Here is a 19,747-nt window from a genome sequence, read left to right on the forward strand (position 1 = left end):
TTAAAGTGATTTGTAAAGGTTTTTTTTTTTTTTTTAAATAACAAACATGTTATACTTACCTGCTCTGTGCAAGGGTTTTGAAATAAATTAAATGTCACATTGATCTTTCAATAAAGTTAAAAAAAATTAATCAATGCTCTGCACCTTTAAAGGTACAAGGCATCACTGGCCAGAACGCCTGCCAGAACTGACACTTCTGCACGGTGAAACGTGGCGTTTTACAATGCAGGAAGTGTGCACCATCCCTTTTAAAAGTCTTAAGCTGGCAAGCTGTACACAAAAACCATTGCTGTGACTAACTCTTGTAGAGCACAGGGGAGCTATGTATAGCCAATAACGCAGTGCAAGCACTGGCTATTATTATTGGTTGCCAGGCAACAGTGTCGCAAAGATGAGCAACTGAAATATTTGGAAAGTAAGATATATTTATTTTTCCATGTGCAGAATGGGGGGGGGGGGGGGGGGAGTAAAAGAACAAGTAAGACTTGTGCCCTTGGACTGCTACGTATAAAATAAGTTCTTAAGACATGTATTTCCTCTAAAGACCAATTCCTCCAAAAATAGATTCCCTATTCAAAGTGAAGTGTGACAGAATTCACCTCTGGCAGATTTTTTATTTTTTTGCCCATTACCTGAAAACCATTGTGACAGAACACCGCAATAACTGTAACAGTCTGGGTTTAGCTATAATCCTCACCATGCAGGTTAGAAAAATTAAACATTTCATTAACTGACCGATAAGGGAACAGGAACACTAAGGCCTTTTTCACATGGGCATATTTAAGCGTATGCCTCTGCCCAAACTCGATGCATAGGTGTTCCATTCATCCGTGTGTCGGCAGTTCCATTCATGTCATGTGGGTGCAGTCCCCGAGCTCACATTGTTTGCATTCGGAGACAGGCACCCACACCTACCCACTGGGAGAAACAACATGAATGGGACTGCCTGCACGCAGATGCATGGAATAGCTATTCATAAGTATGCTTAAAGTGGTTCATGCTGTGACATGGGAGTGGGGGGTGGGGCCGACGCAGCAGCAGGACTCTGGAGCGAGCACAGGTGTCCCCATGGAAATTGGCTTTCCATGGGTGCACCAGTTGGAGACCCCAGATGAGGAGGATTGGAGGTGCTCTGTGCAAAAGGATTGCACAGAGCAAGCAAGTATAGACCTGTTTTGTTATTTTAATTTAAAAAACAAAACAGAAGGTTTACAACCACGTTAATTATGCTCATGTTAACTAGGCCTTATTTTTCCTGTGCTTCAGTTCTTACAAACCGCTAGAAATGTTTTACTAACTTGGGATAGTAAGAGCAAAACATAAGTTATTTGATATGACTCAGCAGGTATTTGTACCTAAGGTTCTGGTGCACAAAAGAAAAAAATAAGGAAAATGTTGCTGTTCTTAGAGCACCACTCGGTTTTCTGTACACTAGTCCTTGTACCCGAGCCCCGGTGGCTTGTTCAATAATATAGTATTAATATTTATATTATATTATTGGTTTTTATAGTTGCATTTGATACAAGACATCACTAGCAAATACCACCACCGTTTGAGGAAGTTGCCACTAAGATACAAAATGTGTCAAACACATGGTGTTTACTGCCACAGTCCTGCCCAGATCGCAAGCAATTGAGCTGTAAGTTTAAAAATGACATTCTAAGCTATTACTGGACTTGCCAGGTTTATTAATTGCAGCATTGCATGACTCAGATCAACAATCTTTGCAAACATTCTGCAAATCTGCTGCAAGTTCTGGTTCAGTTGTTATAGTCATCCCACCACAGGGGTCACTGTGACTTGCAGAGCTCTTGCTGTAGACTCGCCACTTCAACTTTGCTCTTGCTAGAGACTTGCCATGAAAATTTGCTACAAATTGGAAAAGGAAACTTGTGCTTCAAATGCTCTGCAAGTGTATAACTTGCCAGTGAAAATGTGCAGCAAGTTAACAGGCTTACAATTCAACACTGCCGCAAATTTGTGGCAAGTTATCCTTGCTATCTCGGTGGCTATGGAACACCTTCACTTTTGGGCTAATGAGGGTCAGTGGATGACCCATTGATCTCTCTGTATATTGACCTTTCTGCCATAAATGGCAATGCTCGGCTGCCAGAAGATGGACATGTGAATTTCATTTTTGAAAAGTGCAATGCTGAAAACTCTATTAGGATGCTGCACCTCTGTTTGCTTGATAACATACAGAACTTTTATTTTTGGAATGTCTATGCCAGCCATTTTTACCCCTGAGGACCCATGAATTAATTTTTTGGTCTTTAAGGAAGCCTTGCTAAAACACATTTATTGAGGGACAGTGGGAACAAATACCCCTTTACCATAATGGTCAGAACATTACTCTTAGGCCTCGTACACACGACCGAACATGTCCGCTGAAACTGGTCCGTCGGACCAGTTTCCGCGGACATGTTCGGTCGTGTGTAGGGCCGACCGGACAGTTTCCCGGTCTAGCGGACAGGTTTCCAGCGGACAAAAGTTTCTTAGCATGCTAAGAAACTTGTCCGCTGGAAGCCTGTCCGTTGGACATGTCCGATGGTCAGTACGACTCATCGGACATGTCCGCTGGCCCGAGAAGCCGCGCATGGCGTCGAAGTGATTCGACGCATGCGTGTAAGCATTGAACTTCCGGGTTTGCGGACGTGGCGGCATCAACGTCACCGCGCTGTCTGTCCGCAGGGATTTCGGTTTGATGGTGTGTACAATTATCAGACCGAAATCTCCGAGCGAACATGTCCGATGAAAACAGTCCGCGGACCATTTTCATCGGACATGTTCGCTCGTCTGTACAAGGCCTCACAGATGGCTTAAAAATAAATGGTCTACTATGGTGACTGGGCCAAGCGGCGTTGGCCCTGGAGCTTTGCAGGCACCTTCAAATGGGAGGTCACTCAACCACAGCTCAAGGTACGCTTTACAACCTCTGGAGAACCCTGGTTGAGAATGGCCGGACTATGCTATTGATTTCACAATACACTTCATTGACCGCTACAAGAAGTGCATTCTAATATGAAGCATACATATTAAGATCACATTCTAAAATGAAGCATAAATATGAAGATCGCTTGTTTTAGTGTGATCTGTGGCCAACAACAATAAGCCATTTTAAGTTACTGAGATACAAGGGCGGATCCAGAGTCTAGTCTCGGGAGGGGCACTGCCAGAAAATAAGGTGTTGCTTACAGAACTCAATTAGGTGTCCGGTGTGTCCCTGCAATGTTGCAGTACCGCTAAAAAATCAATGATCGCCGCCATTACTAGTAAAAAATATTTAAATATAAATGCCATAAATCTATCCCATAGTTTGTAGACGATTGTCAGGGACTGCAGACATGGTACAGGAGATGGTCAGAGACTGCAGACATGGTACAAGGGATGGTCAGAGACTGAACACATGGTACAAGAGATCAATGCAGCCTCATCAGTGCCCACCATTGCAGCCTCACTGTGCATATGAATGCAGCCCCACCTTTGTGTATAAATTCAGTCCCACTTTTGTATATTAATGCAGTCCCACTTTTGTATATCAATGCAGACCCACTTTTGTATATCAATGCAGACCCACTTTTGTATATCAATGCAGACCCACTTTTGTATATCAATGCAGCCCCACTTGTGTCTATGAATGCAGTCCCACTTTTGTATATGAATGCAGTCCCACTTTTGTATATGAATGCAGTCCCACTTTTGTATATGAATGCAGTCCCACTTTTGTATATACATGCAGTCCCACTTTTGTATATACATGCAGTCCCACTTTTGTATATACATGCAGTCCCACTTCTGTATATGAATGCAGCCCCACTTTTGTCTATTAATGCAGCCACACTGTGCATGGCACTCACCATGGCATTGCCTCGATCACACACAGCAGGTATCTCCTCTCCCGACGTGTGTCATGAAACAAACAGGAGCTGTAGGTCTGTGTTCGGCTCTAGCAAAGTCCCACCCTAGACGGGCTTGTGTGATAGACAAAACACTGATTCAATCAGTGTTCCATCTCCATCTACTATCACACGAGCAGGTCTAGCACAGGCAGCACAGCCGAACACAGATCCAGCTCTCACACACAGCCAGAGATGCCCGGTGTCATACACGCAGGAGAGAGGGGAGTGCTGCAGTCAGCTACAGCTCAAAGCAGCCTCAGGACAGGCAGCCTACCAGCCCTGGTGATTAGAGAGGGAGAGAGAGTTAGAGACTCGGCAGCGGGAGCTGCAGGCACCGCAAAGCAGTTTAAAAGCCAATGTGACATGATTGCCTCGGGGGGGAGAGCAATTGCCATGTTGCCATGTTGCCCCCCCCCCCCCCTCGATCCGCCGTTGCCACAAAGCAGTTTAAAAAAAAATAGTAAAAAAAATATATATATATATATATATATATATATATATATATATATATATATCTTTTTTTAAAGCCAATGTTACATGATTGCCTCGGGGGGGGGGGGGGGGGGCAATTTCCCTGTTGCCCCCCCCCCTGGATCCGCCGTTGCTGAGATACATATTTTGCATTCTACATGTTGAAAGATTTATATTTGCATTTGATCCAGTCACTTGTGTTTATTGTATGGTTACTTCCTGCTTCTATTTTCCTACAAGGCCTCTTGGTGCCTACTACTGGTAGCTGAAGCGCCCAATGTGAGACTGTCATTAATGAAGTGATAATTGGAGTCCTTCTGTTTTAAATATTTTTTTTTCCTTTCTCTTGATGGTTTTATATTTGTCTGGTGGTGGCTCTCGCTACTCCATATTGTTGTTCATGTTGTATTTTCGAAACCTCAATAAAAATAGAATTTATTTAAAACATAAAAAATATTATATTTGCATACCACACATGATGAATATCAACCTCATACAGTTGGATCATGCCTATGAGGGACCATGTTATTACAGCTTCTGGTCTTACTACTCTTGTGGATAAGCTGCATGCCAGACATTTTTCTTTCAATGCTATTCTGAGAAAAGGCAGATATCCCACATTTTTGCAGACTGCATCAGAGTGAAGTATTGAAGTTACATATTGCAACTAACCACCATTGATCTCATACAGCCTGACAATGAATGTGTATATATATTTGGGATGTTCTGACATCATTCTCTGTCTTTTATATATAAACTCAAGATATCAACCATATCTACCTTCAGTTTGATAGATTCCACTAGTAATCTCCCATTTCATGTATGCATACTTTACATGAAGATCTACAGTACCTAGCAACTTTTTCCTCGATGTTCATTTATGGAATTAACTGACTAAGTGTTGTCACTGTACATTTTCCACTGATACTCTGATATTAATCCAGACATTTGGGAGTTTATGTGAAGAAAATTCTCCTATATATTTATCTTTGTTAGAGCAGAGACATCTTTATTAAGATGAGTATGTGAAAATTTGCAGGAAAAATCCCCTGTAATTCCCTTTTATAAAAATCTTATACATGCTATTAATGAACTATATAAGAGGTCATGGAAGTGTGAAAATGTTTTCTTTTAAAGACTAAGTTCACCTTTTGTAAAAAAAAAAAAAAAAAAAAAAGATTTTGCAGGTTAAAAATATTGATTTTTTTTTTTTTATATATATACAATTACCGGATAAGTCTGCAGAGCATTGCACCTGCGATCAGTGAGTGTCCTGCTCCTGCAGACACTGCTGAAAGCTTCCTGCCCAAATGCCTAGAAGGGAAAACAGTGACTCGGATGCAGGAACTGTTGGTGAAATCCCATGGTACTGATCTGCACCCTGGTAGTTCATTGAGTACTACACGCTGTCTGCCACAGTGGGAGACAGGACTTGTAGTTCTCTCATTCACAAATTCCTGTGAATGGATGATGCAGCAGTGTGGGCTCTGTTTTTGAAATGTCACTGGGGAGTGCGGGAAAAGGAACCCCTACTTCATGGGTAGGGGTAAGATTGGGGGTGGTACGAGTGAGAATGCTAAACATGTTAGATATTGTACCCTAATTACAGATGTAAGGTGTTCAGAACATGAACGACACCTTTTAAGTGCTTTCTCACAGGGGTATACTGGTTATAGAGGAACTTCCAGCAAATCAGCTGGACCGAACTGTATGTGTCTGAAGTTATGAGGATAACTTTCTCTGGTAGTACAGTTATCCTTTAAATGTTGCTATTGGCACATTTGGCACAAAATTGCAGCATGCAGCTCTAGGAGGCATAATGCAAATGTTTGCCTTTACAGAAAGCAAATCTAAAACCTGCAGTATGCTGTGACGACTTTCCTGTTTTTAGCTTTAAAAATATTCTGAAACTTTGGTAAAGGTGCTTTATGTACCCATAGCTTCAGCCCCCTGTAATGTGATTGTCTTTAAATCTTCTGCATGCTTTCTTCTAGGTATGAGTCTCCTCAAGTGGCATTGCATTGTGGGATAATGCTACGAGAATGTGTCCGTCATGAGCCGCTTGCCAAAACTGTCCTTTACTCTGAGCAGTTTGAGGACTTCTTTAAATATGTGGAAATGTCAACATTCGACATAGCTTCCGATGCCTTTGCTACATTTAAGGTAAATTATTTAAAGCTCTGTTCTGTGTTTATGTAGTTTAAAATAGAACTCCTGGCAAGTTTATTTTTCTTCAATCTGTGTCATCGCAAGGCGAGATTTCTCAAGCCGTACTCTGACAGGCCCAAAGAGAAGGCAAATTATTAACACATTGGTGTGCTTCTCAGAAATGTAGCCTGCAAGTAGTATAAAATGAACATAACTATCTAAACAGCATAATATATTTTTTTCACCTTTTTTTCTGAGAATATTTGGAAATCCACTCTCTTTATGGTCAGCAACACCAACAGTTTGACTGATGAAGTCAAGGTGGACAGAGTTGGTCAGAATTGGTCTATGTATGCGTAAACCCTCATGCCACATTCCTCTCACTATCTCATTTACTCACACTGGCAACACCATTGGCAAATTCCTGCCATGTTACCAGCATTTTTGGAGTCCATCCCATTCCTTGCCATCCAATGTCTTTGCCTTCTATGGTTAGTTCCAAATGGAAATAAAAAGGAGGTTTCTCCTGTAACCTGACAAATTTACTGTCCTGTAGCCCCCTAATTTTAGCCCTATGATAGAACTACCTCTGGGCATTGTGCTGTAGTTCAGGCCATTAAGGCAGTATGCCCACTTTCTCTAGGAATGGCAGTTAACTTTGTTTAGATGTCAAGAGCCTAGCACTTGCTTTTGAAACCAAGGCCCAGTGGTTTTAGTGCAGCTCCAAACACAGTATGGCCTAATATTTTCTGCAAGGGAAAGGTAATTTAAGGGGTTGTGTGTTAAAGAGTGTGCTTTAACCCCAAAACAATATTTTTATCTATTTCAACTTGCTAGTCCCTAAAATCAGCCATTTTCAACACAAAGGAACCCTTGAGGCTGGGTTCACACATGTCCAGCTGCGGTTTACAATCCAGAGCGTTTCTGTTCACCGGTTTAGGTGTAATTTTTGCCTGAATTTGCACCTAAACCAAACCCAGAAATGCACAGGACCCTTTTTAAAATGGCACTGTGGCTTCCCCGGACATGTTATGCAAATTGGTTGTGGTTAAGACTGCATCCAATTGGCATATACTGTATGTGAACCTGGCCTTAAATAGACTTTCCTGTCTCCAGAACCCCTGCTAAAAATTACTAAATCTACAACTCATGAAACATAATACATACGTGTGATGGTCAGTGGGAAGAATGCTTCTTACACTTGTGGTCTTTGGGAAGAATTACCCCCTTACAGATAGCTAAAAAGATCAATGGTGTCTGTGGGAACTTATCTGAGAAGCAGAAATTTCTTAAGGAACCCCCAGCAACCTACTGAGGAACCCTAGTTGAGAAACCCTGCTCTAGATGTTGGTGGCTACATTTGATTTCTATTTTTCAATTTAGCTTTATTTTCATTTAATGATTGTGCCAGTAACATACTTCCTGAACTAGAGTAACAGTGCCTACTGTATTTTACCTGTGGGGGAGCAGCATTGTTGCCCTAGAACAGGAAGTGTGTAAGACCCCTTTCACACGGACGGCTGTTTTGCTGCAGTTAAAAGCATGTAAAATGTTTTGTCAAGGCTCCAGGTACTGCGATTAGCTGCATTTGTACATTGCGATTACATGCGTTTACGTGCAGTTACATGCGGCCGCGGTAGTCCTTGCCATAGCAACCCTTTTTATTCTTTTGATTATGATGTGCTTCCTGCTTTTTTTTTTTTTCTCATGCTGCTATCCGCAGTTGACAAAAAAGACTGCGATTACCTGCGGTTATGTGAATATAGCTGCACTACATCGCACCTGGATACATTCAATTCTATTTTTTCTATTCGCACCAAACCGCATGTAATGAAATCGCAGCTAAACGCTGTGTGTGACTGGGGCCATAGGAAAGCATTGTGTGCTTTTAGCTGCGGTAGAAAACTAGAAAATCCGCAGCTAAAAGCACCATTCTATCCGTCTGTGTGAAAGGGGCCTGATGCCGCGTACACACGACCGTTTTTCGGGTTAAAAAAAATTACGTTTTTTTTTAATGTCATTAAAAACGATCGTGTGTGGGCTCCAGAGCATTTTTCACGATCTAAAAAATGGGCATTAAATATTTCGAACATGCTCTATTTTTTCACAACGTTTTTAAGGTTGTAAGAAATGGTCGTGTGTGGGCTTTAACAACGTGAAAAAAACGCGCATGCTCAGAAGCAAGTTATGAGACAGAAGCGCTCGTTCTGGTAAAACTAGCGTAATGGAGTAAGCGCATTCATCACGCTGTAACAGACTGAAAAGCGCGAATCGTCTTTTACTAACACGATATCCGCAAAAGCCGCCCAAAGGGCTGCGCCATCCGGATGGAACTTCCCCTTTATAGTGCCGTCGTACGTGTTGTACGTCACCGCGCTTTGCTCGAGCATTTTTTTTTTCACGATCGTGTGTGGGTAAGACCGTTTTAATGATCGGGTTGAAAAAAACTTTTTCTAGACCATTAAAAACGTCATTTTTTTAGAACCCGAAAAACGGTCCTGTGTACGCGGCATTAGGGTTACACAATGCCTTTCCTCTCCTCTGTTCTATAGTTAAGAGGAGAACTGGACATTGCTTCATTGCAGCCACAGGAAGCTTCATTGCAGCCACAGGAAATCATGCGCTTTTTTGGATTTCTGGAAGAATCAACTTATTTTTGTTTTGTTTTTTTACACTTAATCTTGCACTTTTTCGGCAGATAACTTTGCTATCAATGGTATCAATTGTATGTTTAACTGGCTAAAGGACAGCAAATAAGAGTTTATTGTTAGTGTCTATGTAATGCTGTAACTTCTAGGCAAACCAGTTTTGTATTGTTTCATGCTTTGCAAACGGCATGCTGCCTGTACCTGCTCTTCGGTTCACATTGTCTGTGGAAAATTCAAGTATTTCTTTTGCATGGTACTTTGTTTATTGATAAACTGGAAATAGGCAATACATACGGTAGGTTTAATTCTGTATATCTGAAGGCTAGCATTGGTTCTTACAATTTATCGTTAATCCTACTTTCCTAAGTAACTAAGTAAAGAAGAATTTTTCTTCAATGTGTTGTTAGACAGACTTTACAGATTGTATTAAAATTTGGTTCCTGTTGTGGAACAGGCTGTTATTACCTCCCTTTGTGGTATTGTTATTGTACTGTTCAACCGTGTGTGGCCCTCGTTATTAAAACATTCATTTGTAAGGTGTTAGTTGAAACAGACTTTGATTTTTGATTTTTGATTTTTTTTTATCAGATAAAAGACAAAAGATTTTACTGACCAACAGTGCTGATATATATCTACAGTGCCTTGAAAAAGTATTCCTACTCCTTGAAATTTTAAACACATTCTATCATGTTACAACCAAAAACATAAATGTATTTCATTGGAATTGTATGTGATAGACCAACACAAAGTGGCACAAAATTGTGAAGTGGAAGGAAAATGATAAATGGTTTTCAACATTTTTGACAAATATGTGAAAAGTGTGCTGTGTATTTGTATCAATACTTTCGCTGCAATTACAGCTGCAAGTCTTTTCAGGGATGTCTCTACCAGCTTTGCACATCTATAAAGTGAAATTTTTGCCCATTCTCCTGTGCAAAATATCTCAAGCTCTGTCAGATTGGATGGAGCGTGTCTGTGAACAGCAATTTTCAAGTCTTGCCACAGATTCTCAATTGGATTTAGGTCTGGACTCGACTGGGCCATTCTAACGCATAAATATGTTTGATCTAAACCATTCCATTGTAGCTCTGGCTGTATGTTTAAGGTTGTTGTCCTGCTGGAAGGTGAACTTCCGCCCCAGTCAAGTCTTTTGCAGACTCTAATGCCTCGTTTCCGCTGAGCGGATCGGTTCGGTATGGTTCGGTTCGGTATGCTATTTTGGGTGTTTCCATTGTGAAAGTGTGCCATAAAACCGAACCGTACCGGACCATTCTGGGTCCTGCTTCAGATGTGGGGCCATAGAAAATGGAACGGTTCCATTAGGGCGGAGATGCAATACATTCCACTGATTGGTGGACGTGCTAGGCATTTTTTCTAAATCCTGTATGGTCCCGACGGTCCGATTTGCAGTGGAAACGCTCACAAGAATAGACCGGTCCGTTCTAAACCGTTCCAAATCTACTGACCCGAACCGTTCCGTTCAGTGGAAACGGGGCTTATCAGGTTTTCTGTTTCTGTTTCTTTTTGGCTCCATTCATCTTCCCATCAACTCTGACCAGCTTCCCTGTCCCTGCTGAAGAAAAGCATCCCCACATCATGATGCTGCCACCACCATATTTCAAGGTGGGGATGGCATGTTCATTGTGATGTGCAGTGTTCGTTTTCCGCCACACATAGCGTTTTTTGTTTTTAGGCCAAAAAGTACATGTTTGCTGTGTCCCCCACATGGCTTCTCACAAACTGCAAATGGGACTTCTTCTTATGGCTTTCTTATTGCCGCTCTTCCATAAAGACCAGATTTGTAGAGTGCACAACTAATAGTTGTCCTGTATACAGATTCTCCCACCTGAGCTGTGAATCTCTGTGGCTCCTTCAGAGTTACCACGGGCCTCTTGGCTGCTTCTCTGATGAATGCTCTCCTTGCCCGGCCTGTCAGTTTAGGTGGACGGCCATGTCTTTGTAGGTTTGCAGTTGTGCCATACTCTTTACATTTCCAGATGATGGATTGAACATTGCTATGTTCGAAGCTTGGGATATTTTTTTATAACCTAACCCTGCTTTAAACTTCTCCACAACTTTATCCCTGACCTGGCTGGTGTGTTCCTTGGCCTTCATGATGCTGTTTGTTTACTAAGGTTCTCTAATAAACCTTTAAGGGCTTCACAGAACAGCTGTATTTATACAGAGTTTAAATTACACACAGGCGGACTCTATTTACTGATTAGGTGATTTCTGAAGGCAATTGGTTCCACTAAATTTTGGGGTATCAGAATAAAGGGGGCTGAATACAAAAGCACGCCACACTTTTCAGATATTTATTTGTAAAATATTTTGAAAACCATTTATTATTTTCTTTTCACTTCACAATTTTATGTGCCACTTTGTGTTGGTCTATCACATAAAATACATTTATGTTTTTGGTTGTAACATGACAAAATGTGGAAAATTGCAAGGGGTGTGAATACTTTTTCAAGGCACTGTATGTAGTTCAGCTGTTTATACTTTACAATTAGAAGAATTTTGTACACAATGTATCAATATTTCTTTTCTTCAGCCCAGTGGGTTAAATGAAAATAAAAATGACCTGATTCCTTCAACACATTGGAGGTGGATGGAGGAATCCTCCCTTCTGAGTTATTGTATTCAGACAGTGGGGAGACTTCGCTGCCATCAGAGCTGCTAACTATAGCCAGAGGCACTGATTTAGGGGAGAAATCTGACAGGCTGGTTGTACAGAAGTTGATAAGTAGCTTGACTTCTGTACAAACAGCCTGCCCACATGTGCATTGAAATTTGTCCGGTCTCTGCTGAATCTGCCAATTTTTGATCCATGCATGGCTGATTGATCCAGGGAGTCTGGTCTATATTCAGCAAGCTTGATCATGAAGCCAGAGGGGAGGGAAAAAAAGTACCAAGCAGGCATAGTGCAGCACAATTTAATAACAGATTAATGTCCATATGAACGACAATGGCACTCACAAACAGGTGGAGTAGAGGATGACCGTTTGTGGTGGTGGGTAGTTCAAGTGAGAACAGGCAACGGTCTCTGTCCGGGACGGAAGGGAGCCTGATGAGCCTGGGATTCGTCCAGGGGGGTAGCCGACGTTGTGCAGGCCTGGGTTCCCGTGATGGTTCATCCAGGGTTCGGATATCCATCCAGAGTGTGTGTCTCCAGCTGGAGTGTGGAGAAAGGCTGTCTGCTGTGAGAAAAGCACGTTCAGGAATGCACTGGCCTGCTTTTAGTGTGTATATATACCATTACACTATACATTGTGATCTGAAGCAAAGCCGGAACTTCCATATTCAAAGAAGGTCATTATAATCACAGTTGGAAAATAGAGGTGCTTGGGTTTCTTAACTGCAGTAAGAGTGAAATCTGGAATTCACAGTAGATCAGGGGTCTCAAACTCAAATTACCTGAGGGCCACAAGACAAGTTTTCATATGCCATGGGGGGCCGCATGCAAACTTTCAAACTTCAAAAACAACAGTACTGGTGTCAGCGAATACATTATTAACCCCCAGCACTGGTGTCAGTGAGCGCATTATTACCACCTGCACTGGTGTAAGTCAGGGTTTGACAAATTTGCTTGGAATCTAGGAGCCAGCTAAAAAAGTTAGGAGCCAGAAAACGCACCCCCGTCCCGATGAGCTTGCGCGCAGAAGCGAACACATACGCGAGCAGCGCCCGCATATGTAAACGGTGTTCAAACCACACATGTGAGGTATCGCCGCGATTGGTAGAGCGAGAGCAATAATTCTAGCACTAGACCTCCTCTGTAACTTAAAACATGCAACCTGTAGATTTTTTTAAACGTCGCCTATGAACATTTTAAAGGGTAAAAAAGTTTGTCGGCATTCCACAAGCGGGCGCAATTTTGAAGCGTGACATGTTGGGTATGAATTTACTCGGCGTAACATTATCTTTCATAATATTTAAAAAAATGGGGATAACTTTACTGTTGTCTTATTTTTTAATTAAAAAAAGTGTAATTTTTTCCAAAAAAAGTATGCTTGTAAGACCGCTGCGCAAATACGGCGTAACAGAAAGTATTGCAACGATCGCCATTTTATTCTCTAGGGTGTTATGATAAAAAATATATATAATGTTTGGGGGTTCTAATTAGAGGGAAGGAAGACAGTGAAAATAGTGTAAAATGACATTAGAATTGCTGTTTAACTTGTAATGCTTAACTTGTAATACCAACGTCCACCACCAGATGGCGGCAGCTCACATCTGGTGGTAACTTGTAATACCAACGGCTCACCACCAGATGGCACCAGCTCACAAAAAAAAAAAAAAAAATTCTCCCCCCACTTCTGCCCTGCCTGCGGGCCATTTAGAACTGGTCCGCGGGCCGCAAATGGCCCGCGGGCCGGTACTTTGAGACCACTGCAGTAGATCAATCGGCTAGCACATACATGGATCAACTTTTGTCTGGTCCCTGCTGAACTGGCCACATTTTGATCCATGTATGGGCCAGCCTAAGAGCTAGTAAAGAAAAAAACAAGAAATGTTCAAATGTGGCTGCCCACTATGAACATATATAATTACAAAATATTCACAAACAAAGGGTTTTCTATATCATGAACACACACTCAATACATTACACATAAATCTAAAGAAATAATAAAAACTACTTTATATTTCCTTTTCACGTAATTTTTAACTTTGTCGTTTTTAACAAACATCATAAAAAATGGTCGTGTGTGGGCTTTAACGACGTGAAAAAAACGTGCATGCTCAGAAGCAAGTTATGAGACGGGAGCGCTTGTTCTGGTAAAACTAGCGTTCATAATGGAGTAAGCACATTCATCACGCTGTAACAGACTGTAAAGTGCGAATCGTCTTTTACTAACACGGAATCAGCTAAAGCAGCTCAAAGGCGAATAGAACTTCCCCTTTATAGTGCCGTCATACGTGTTGTACGTCACCGCGCTTTGCTAGAGCATTTTTTTTTCACGATCGTGTGTAGGCAAGACCGTTTTAACGATCGGGTTGAAAAAAATGTAGTTCTTTCTAGACCATTAAAAATTTCATTTTTTACAACCCGAAAAACGGTCGTGTGTACGCGGCATTATAGTTGTGCTGTGGGAAGATTCTCCCAGCTGAGCTGTGGATCTCTGCAGCTCCTCCAGAGTTACCACGGGCCTCTTGGCTGCTTCTCTGATGAATGCTCTCCTTGCCTGGCCTGTCAGTTTAGGTGGGTGGCCATGTCTTGGTAGGTTTGCAGTTTTGACATATTCTTTCCATTTTTGGATGATGGATTGAACAGTGCTCTGTGAAATGTTCAAAGCATGGGATATTTTTTTTTATAACCTAACTCTGCTTTAAACTTCTCCACAACTTTATCCCAGACCTGTGTGGTGTGTTCCTTGGCCTTCCTGATGCTGTTTGTTCACTAAGGTTCTATATCAAACCTCTGAGCGCTTCACAGAACAGCTGTATTTCTACTGAGATTAAATTACATACAAGTGGACTCTGTTTACTAATTAGGTGACTTCTGAAGGCAATTTGTTCCACTAGATTTTAGTTAGGGGTATCAGAGTAAAGGGGACGGAATACAAATACACGCCACGTGTTTCAGATATTTATTAAAAAAAAAAAAAACATTTAAAACCATTTATCATTTTCCTTCCATTTCACAATTATGTGCCACTTTGTGTTGGTCTATCACCTAAAAATCCCAATAAAATACATTTACGTTTTTGGTTGTAACATGACAAAATGTGGAAAATTTCAAGGCATTGTATGTTTCTAAGCTTTTCTGCAGTAAAATGTAAGTTTCCTAATAGTTGTCCTATTTGTGCAACTGCATATGTAGATTACAACCCAACTCTACACACAGAGTGCCAGCACAGGGTGAGGACAGGGCGGGCTGCTCTCAAGTCCTTCTTTATTTGGTTGTTAAGGGACACAGATTTTACACTTGAACAGCTTTGTAAATACATGTACTGTATATTTTCCATTAGTGCCTCCTTTGACTACAATTTTTTTTTTCCTCACTGGCAGAGGTAGAGGCAGTGTTCTCACATGTTTTCACAATCCAACATTTTTGGGTGTTATGGAAGACTACATCTCTCCACTGTCAGCTGTGGCTCTTAATTACATCAAGCCCCCCGTCTCCCAACCTCACACCTATGCAGGTTGCAGTTTTCATATTCCAGGTGCATTTTTACACTTTTTTCATCCATTGAAGACTATGGAACCCAAAACCAGAAGAAAAGTCACTGGCCCTTTCCAAAAAGTTACACAGTTGTGAACTATATCCATAGGAAACCATGTTTAATAGACTGTAGTGTGTTTCTGCAAAACTGAAAATGCGCTAAAAATGCATAGGTGTGAAGCAGGCCTAAGGCAACTGTTGGATGCTAAAGATTCTAGGGTAAGGTGACCAGATTTTTAAAAACAAATCCGGGGACATATTTTTTTTTTAAACTAGTAATGGCGGCAATCAGCGACTCTCTGCCATTCGCCGCCTGCCTCTCAAGTCTTATGCTGCGTACACACGTGGCAAAAGACAACAGAACCGTGGATTTTTCTCTTCCGTTCATAGACAGACACAGCCTTCATTGACATTAGGCAGAAATCTCCTGGTAGGAAGAAGCATAACCCTAAGGTCAATGAAGGCTGTGTCCGTCTATGAACTCAGAGAAATGGATTTTACGGTGAGTACAAAAATCCTATTTTTTCCGACGGAATGTTGGCTTAAAGTTGTCTTGAAAAAACACACTGTCACGCAAGTGTTGCTCGGAAATTCCGAACGTCAAAAACGCAGTGACATACAACAGTACGACGAGCCGAGAAAAATTAAGTACAATGATTCTGAACATGCGTCAAATTGCTTCTGAGCATGCGTAGAATTTTTGTGCATCGGAATTGAATACACACAATCGCAATTTCCGACAAGAACTTTTGTTGTCTGAAAAATTGAGAACCAGCTCTCAAACATTTGTTGTCGGAAATTCTGACTGCAAATGTCCGATGGAGCCTACTCATGGTTGGAATATCCGACCAAAAGCTCACATCGAACATTTGTTGTCGTAAATTCCGATCGTGTGTACGCAGCATTACTCTCCGAGCCCCGGCTACTTCTGGGTGGGGAGTGGAGGAAGATCACTCTGCCAGGGAAGTCAAGGAGATAAGCAGGCAGGCAGCTGGCCAGGACTTGAGCCAAGGCAGAAGAACATGTGAGCGGAGCTGAATGGGCATGCACCCGAAACTGAAGAAATATTCCCTCCGCTCCGACCAGCATATGATCATCAGAAAGGGGCACAGATAATGGAAAAAATACACACCCCTAAGCTTTTTTAATTCTGCACTGTGTTTGAAATTGCCCCAACCCCTGTTCAAATCTAATCTGGGGACAAAACCGGGGACAGACTTGGTCCAGGGACAGTGTCCTCAATCCAGGGGCTGTCCCCGGAAACCGGGGATGTCTGGTCACCCTATTCTAGGGGTTCCTCTAGCTGTGCAAGATGGGAGTTAACAAAAGTGCTCTTGGTAAGTATACAAGTATATTACAATCTAAACTCCTATGCAGAGGTGGGTGGTCAGCCCAGCTGTCTGCACAGCCGTTGTATCCCCATAGGCTGCCTGCTTGCATCTCGTCATGCTCTATGGGCCCCAGCACCCTTGTGAATGAGGCCTTACCAGTCCGTAGATGTAATGATATTTTTATAATTGTTTTTAAGTGCGTTTCTTTTATTTTCATTTGGTAAGCCCGCCCTGTCCTCACCCTGTGTGTAGAGTTGGATTGTAATCTACATATGCAGTTGCACAAATGGGACAACTATTAGGAAACGTACATTTTACTGCAGAAAAGCTTAGAAACATACAGTGCCTTGAAATGTTGTCACGTTACAACCAAAAACGTAAATGTATTTTATTGGGATTTTATGTGATAGACCAACACAAAGTTGCACATAATTGTGAAGTGGAAGGAAAATAATAAATGGTTTTCACATTTTTTTTTTACAAATATCTGAAAAATGTGGCGTGCATTTGTATTCAGCCCCCCTTTACTTTTGATACTTTACTGTAATCCTGTAAAAACATGCTTCCTGTCCTTGACTGCGCTCACTTCTCCAGTGTATCTATGGAGACAGGCATGGTTGTCACCCAGGAAAGACTTAAAACATGTTTGCACTTTTGTTCATCCACAATAAATGGGGAATATGGAGATTATAGCCTAGTACATAGGGGCCTGAATGTCGGGTGACGTCAGCCAAATCAATAGAAACTGGCCAACATGCTGCCCATGTGTATGGCAGCCGGTCCAACAGTTGAACTGTTGAAGGGTCATGACCGAAAACAGTGTGCCAACCAGCTACCGATCAGCACTCTCAGCCAATGGCTGAGAGTGCTGACCGGAGTGTTCTGGCGGGGGATGGGACTGCCCTCTGTCAGAGCACAATTAGAACAGCAGGGGAGATCACTGTACTAACATCGAATTGTCAGTATATCGGCTCCGACCTGAACTGTGAGTTTTTTGTTTAACCCGCTAAGTTGAACGGAAAAAAAATTAGCAGTGTTTATGAGGCTTATTAGTAAACAAATAATGAAAGGTTAATTAAAGATAACATTGTTCAATGTTTCCAGGTCAGATCAAGAAGTGACAAGGACAGGGCATTTTTGGCAAGATCAACAGGTATTTTCTGTACTTGCTGACAATGTTCTTGGCCTGAGCAATAAAAAAAAGTTAATGCTAGACATGTGCACTGCCAAAAAAATCGTTTTTTTCATTTATGTTTAATTAATTTTTTTTGCTTTTTTCTGAAATTCAAGAAATTCGAAAAATTAGTTTTTTTCCTTTGTTTCATTCCTTTTTTTTTTTTGGAATATTTTTTTCGTAAATTCAAAATTCAGAATTTCCGAAAAAGCAAGAAACGAATAAAACACATTTTTCGAAATTTACGAATTTCCAAAAAAATGCAAAAGAAACGAATGAAACGAAAAACACGAATTTTCGGAAATTCAAAAATTTCGGAAATTTTCCACTTTCTAATTTTTCAATTTTCGAATACTTCAATTTTAGAATTTTCAAATATTTTCAATTTTTAGAATTTACGAATTTTTCTAATTTTCTAATTTTTCCAATTTTCAAATTCGTTAATTCTAATATTCGAAAATTGGAAAATTCGTATATTCGTAAATTCGAATTTTCGAATATACGAATTTCCTAATTTTTCTAATTTTTGAATATTCTGAAAATTCGGAAAAATTCGGAAATACGAAAATTCGGAAATGAAAAAATTCGGAAATACGGAAATTCGGAAATACGGAAATTCGGAAATACGGAAATTTGAAATACGGAAATTTGAAATACGGAAATTTGAAATACGGAAATTTGAAATACGGAAATTTGAAATACGGAAATTTGAAATACGGAAATTTGAAATACGGAAATCGGAAATTCGGAAATACGAAAATCGGAAATACGAAAATCGGAAATACGAAAATCGGAAATACGAAAATCGGAAATACGAAAATCGGAAATATGGAAATACGGAAATATGGAAATACGAAAATCGGAAATATGGAAATACGGAAATATGGAAATTCGGAAATAAAAAAAATTCGGAAATGGAAAAATTCTATTGGAATTGCACATGTCTAGTTAATGCAGCCACCGCATCTAAGGACCTGTAAGCTGCAATATATTAAATGTTTGTTCTTGGGTTTAGTTAGGCCCCATTATACACACACGGGATGCTGCTAAACGTACGTTCAGAGGCAGTTGGACGCTTTTTTCAACTGCCCCTGAACTCATTCAATGTTATCTTATGTGACCGCGGCTCGTTTATTGCCATTGTTAGGCAGTTGGGTTTAACAGCGTTTCTTTGAAGGCAAAAAAATGGGTTCAGACGCCAAAGATTTCCATGTTTCAGACGCCAAATGCGACTAGACGTGGCTAAACACGGTAAACCGCGTTTAGCAGCGTTCCGTTTATAGGCGTTTTTGGCCATTTAAAAAATATATATACAATATATAATTTTTTTTAAACGCTTCTAACTGGAAACGCGGCAAAACGCTGCTACACGCGGCATGTAAACGCGGAAAAACTGACATTTTAAATGTGGGTTCCTATCTGTCAAGTTAAATCGTTAATAATTGAATGTTTTCAGTGTTGTGACAAGCCCTGTAAAATCTTTACAAGAAATACAATACACAAATCTAGGCAGGTGTAGATAAAACAATTATCATCATCCACTTCATACTTTATATTCTCCTCTTATTTTGTAATTAGAAATGTTTTTGTATAAAGTATAATTGTCTTAACGATGAAGAGGGAATATTTTTACCAGAAAACGGCAGAAATGTTCTTTAGTCATTTTGTACTCGGATATTCATGTTTGTATTGCCTTTGTTTTTTCAGGATTTGCTCACAAGGCACAAGTTGATGGTAGCTGAATTTCTAGAACAGAATTACGATAGAGTAAGTAACAATACCAAGATACTTTTGACATTTTGTTTCAGTACCATATTGTTGGACTTACTGACTTCTTACTGACTTCTGCCTGATTTGGAATTTTAAGTGGTTGTAAAATTCCGTAAAACATTCTAAAATGGCGAATAGAT

At 40.8% G+C, this 19,747-nt stretch overlaps 1 protein-coding gene across 4 annotated transcripts in view; it reads left to right on the top strand.

Annotated features, from left to right (window-relative positions):
* CAB39L (calcium binding protein 39 like) overlaps positions 1-19,747 on the top strand; it is a 178,448-nt gene that overhangs the window by 127,399 nt on the left and 31,302 nt on the right. For all 4 annotated transcript variants that reach the window (XM_040340314.1, XM_040340315.1, XM_040340317.1 and 1 more), the window contains 2 exons: positions 6,365-6,533; positions 19,545-19,604. In XM_040340314.1, coding sequence (XP_040196248.1) covers positions 6,365-6,533; positions 19,545-19,604 — 229 coding nt within the window. The remainder of the gene's footprint in view (positions 1-6,364; positions 6,534-19,544; positions 19,605-19,747) is intronic.

The sequence above is a fragment of the Rana temporaria genome, chromosome 2 (genome assembly GCF_905171775.1).
Source record: "Rana temporaria chromosome 2, aRanTem1.1, whole genome shotgun sequence".
NCBI classification, from domain to species: Eukaryota; Metazoa; Chordata; class Amphibia; order Anura; family Ranidae; genus Rana; species Rana temporaria.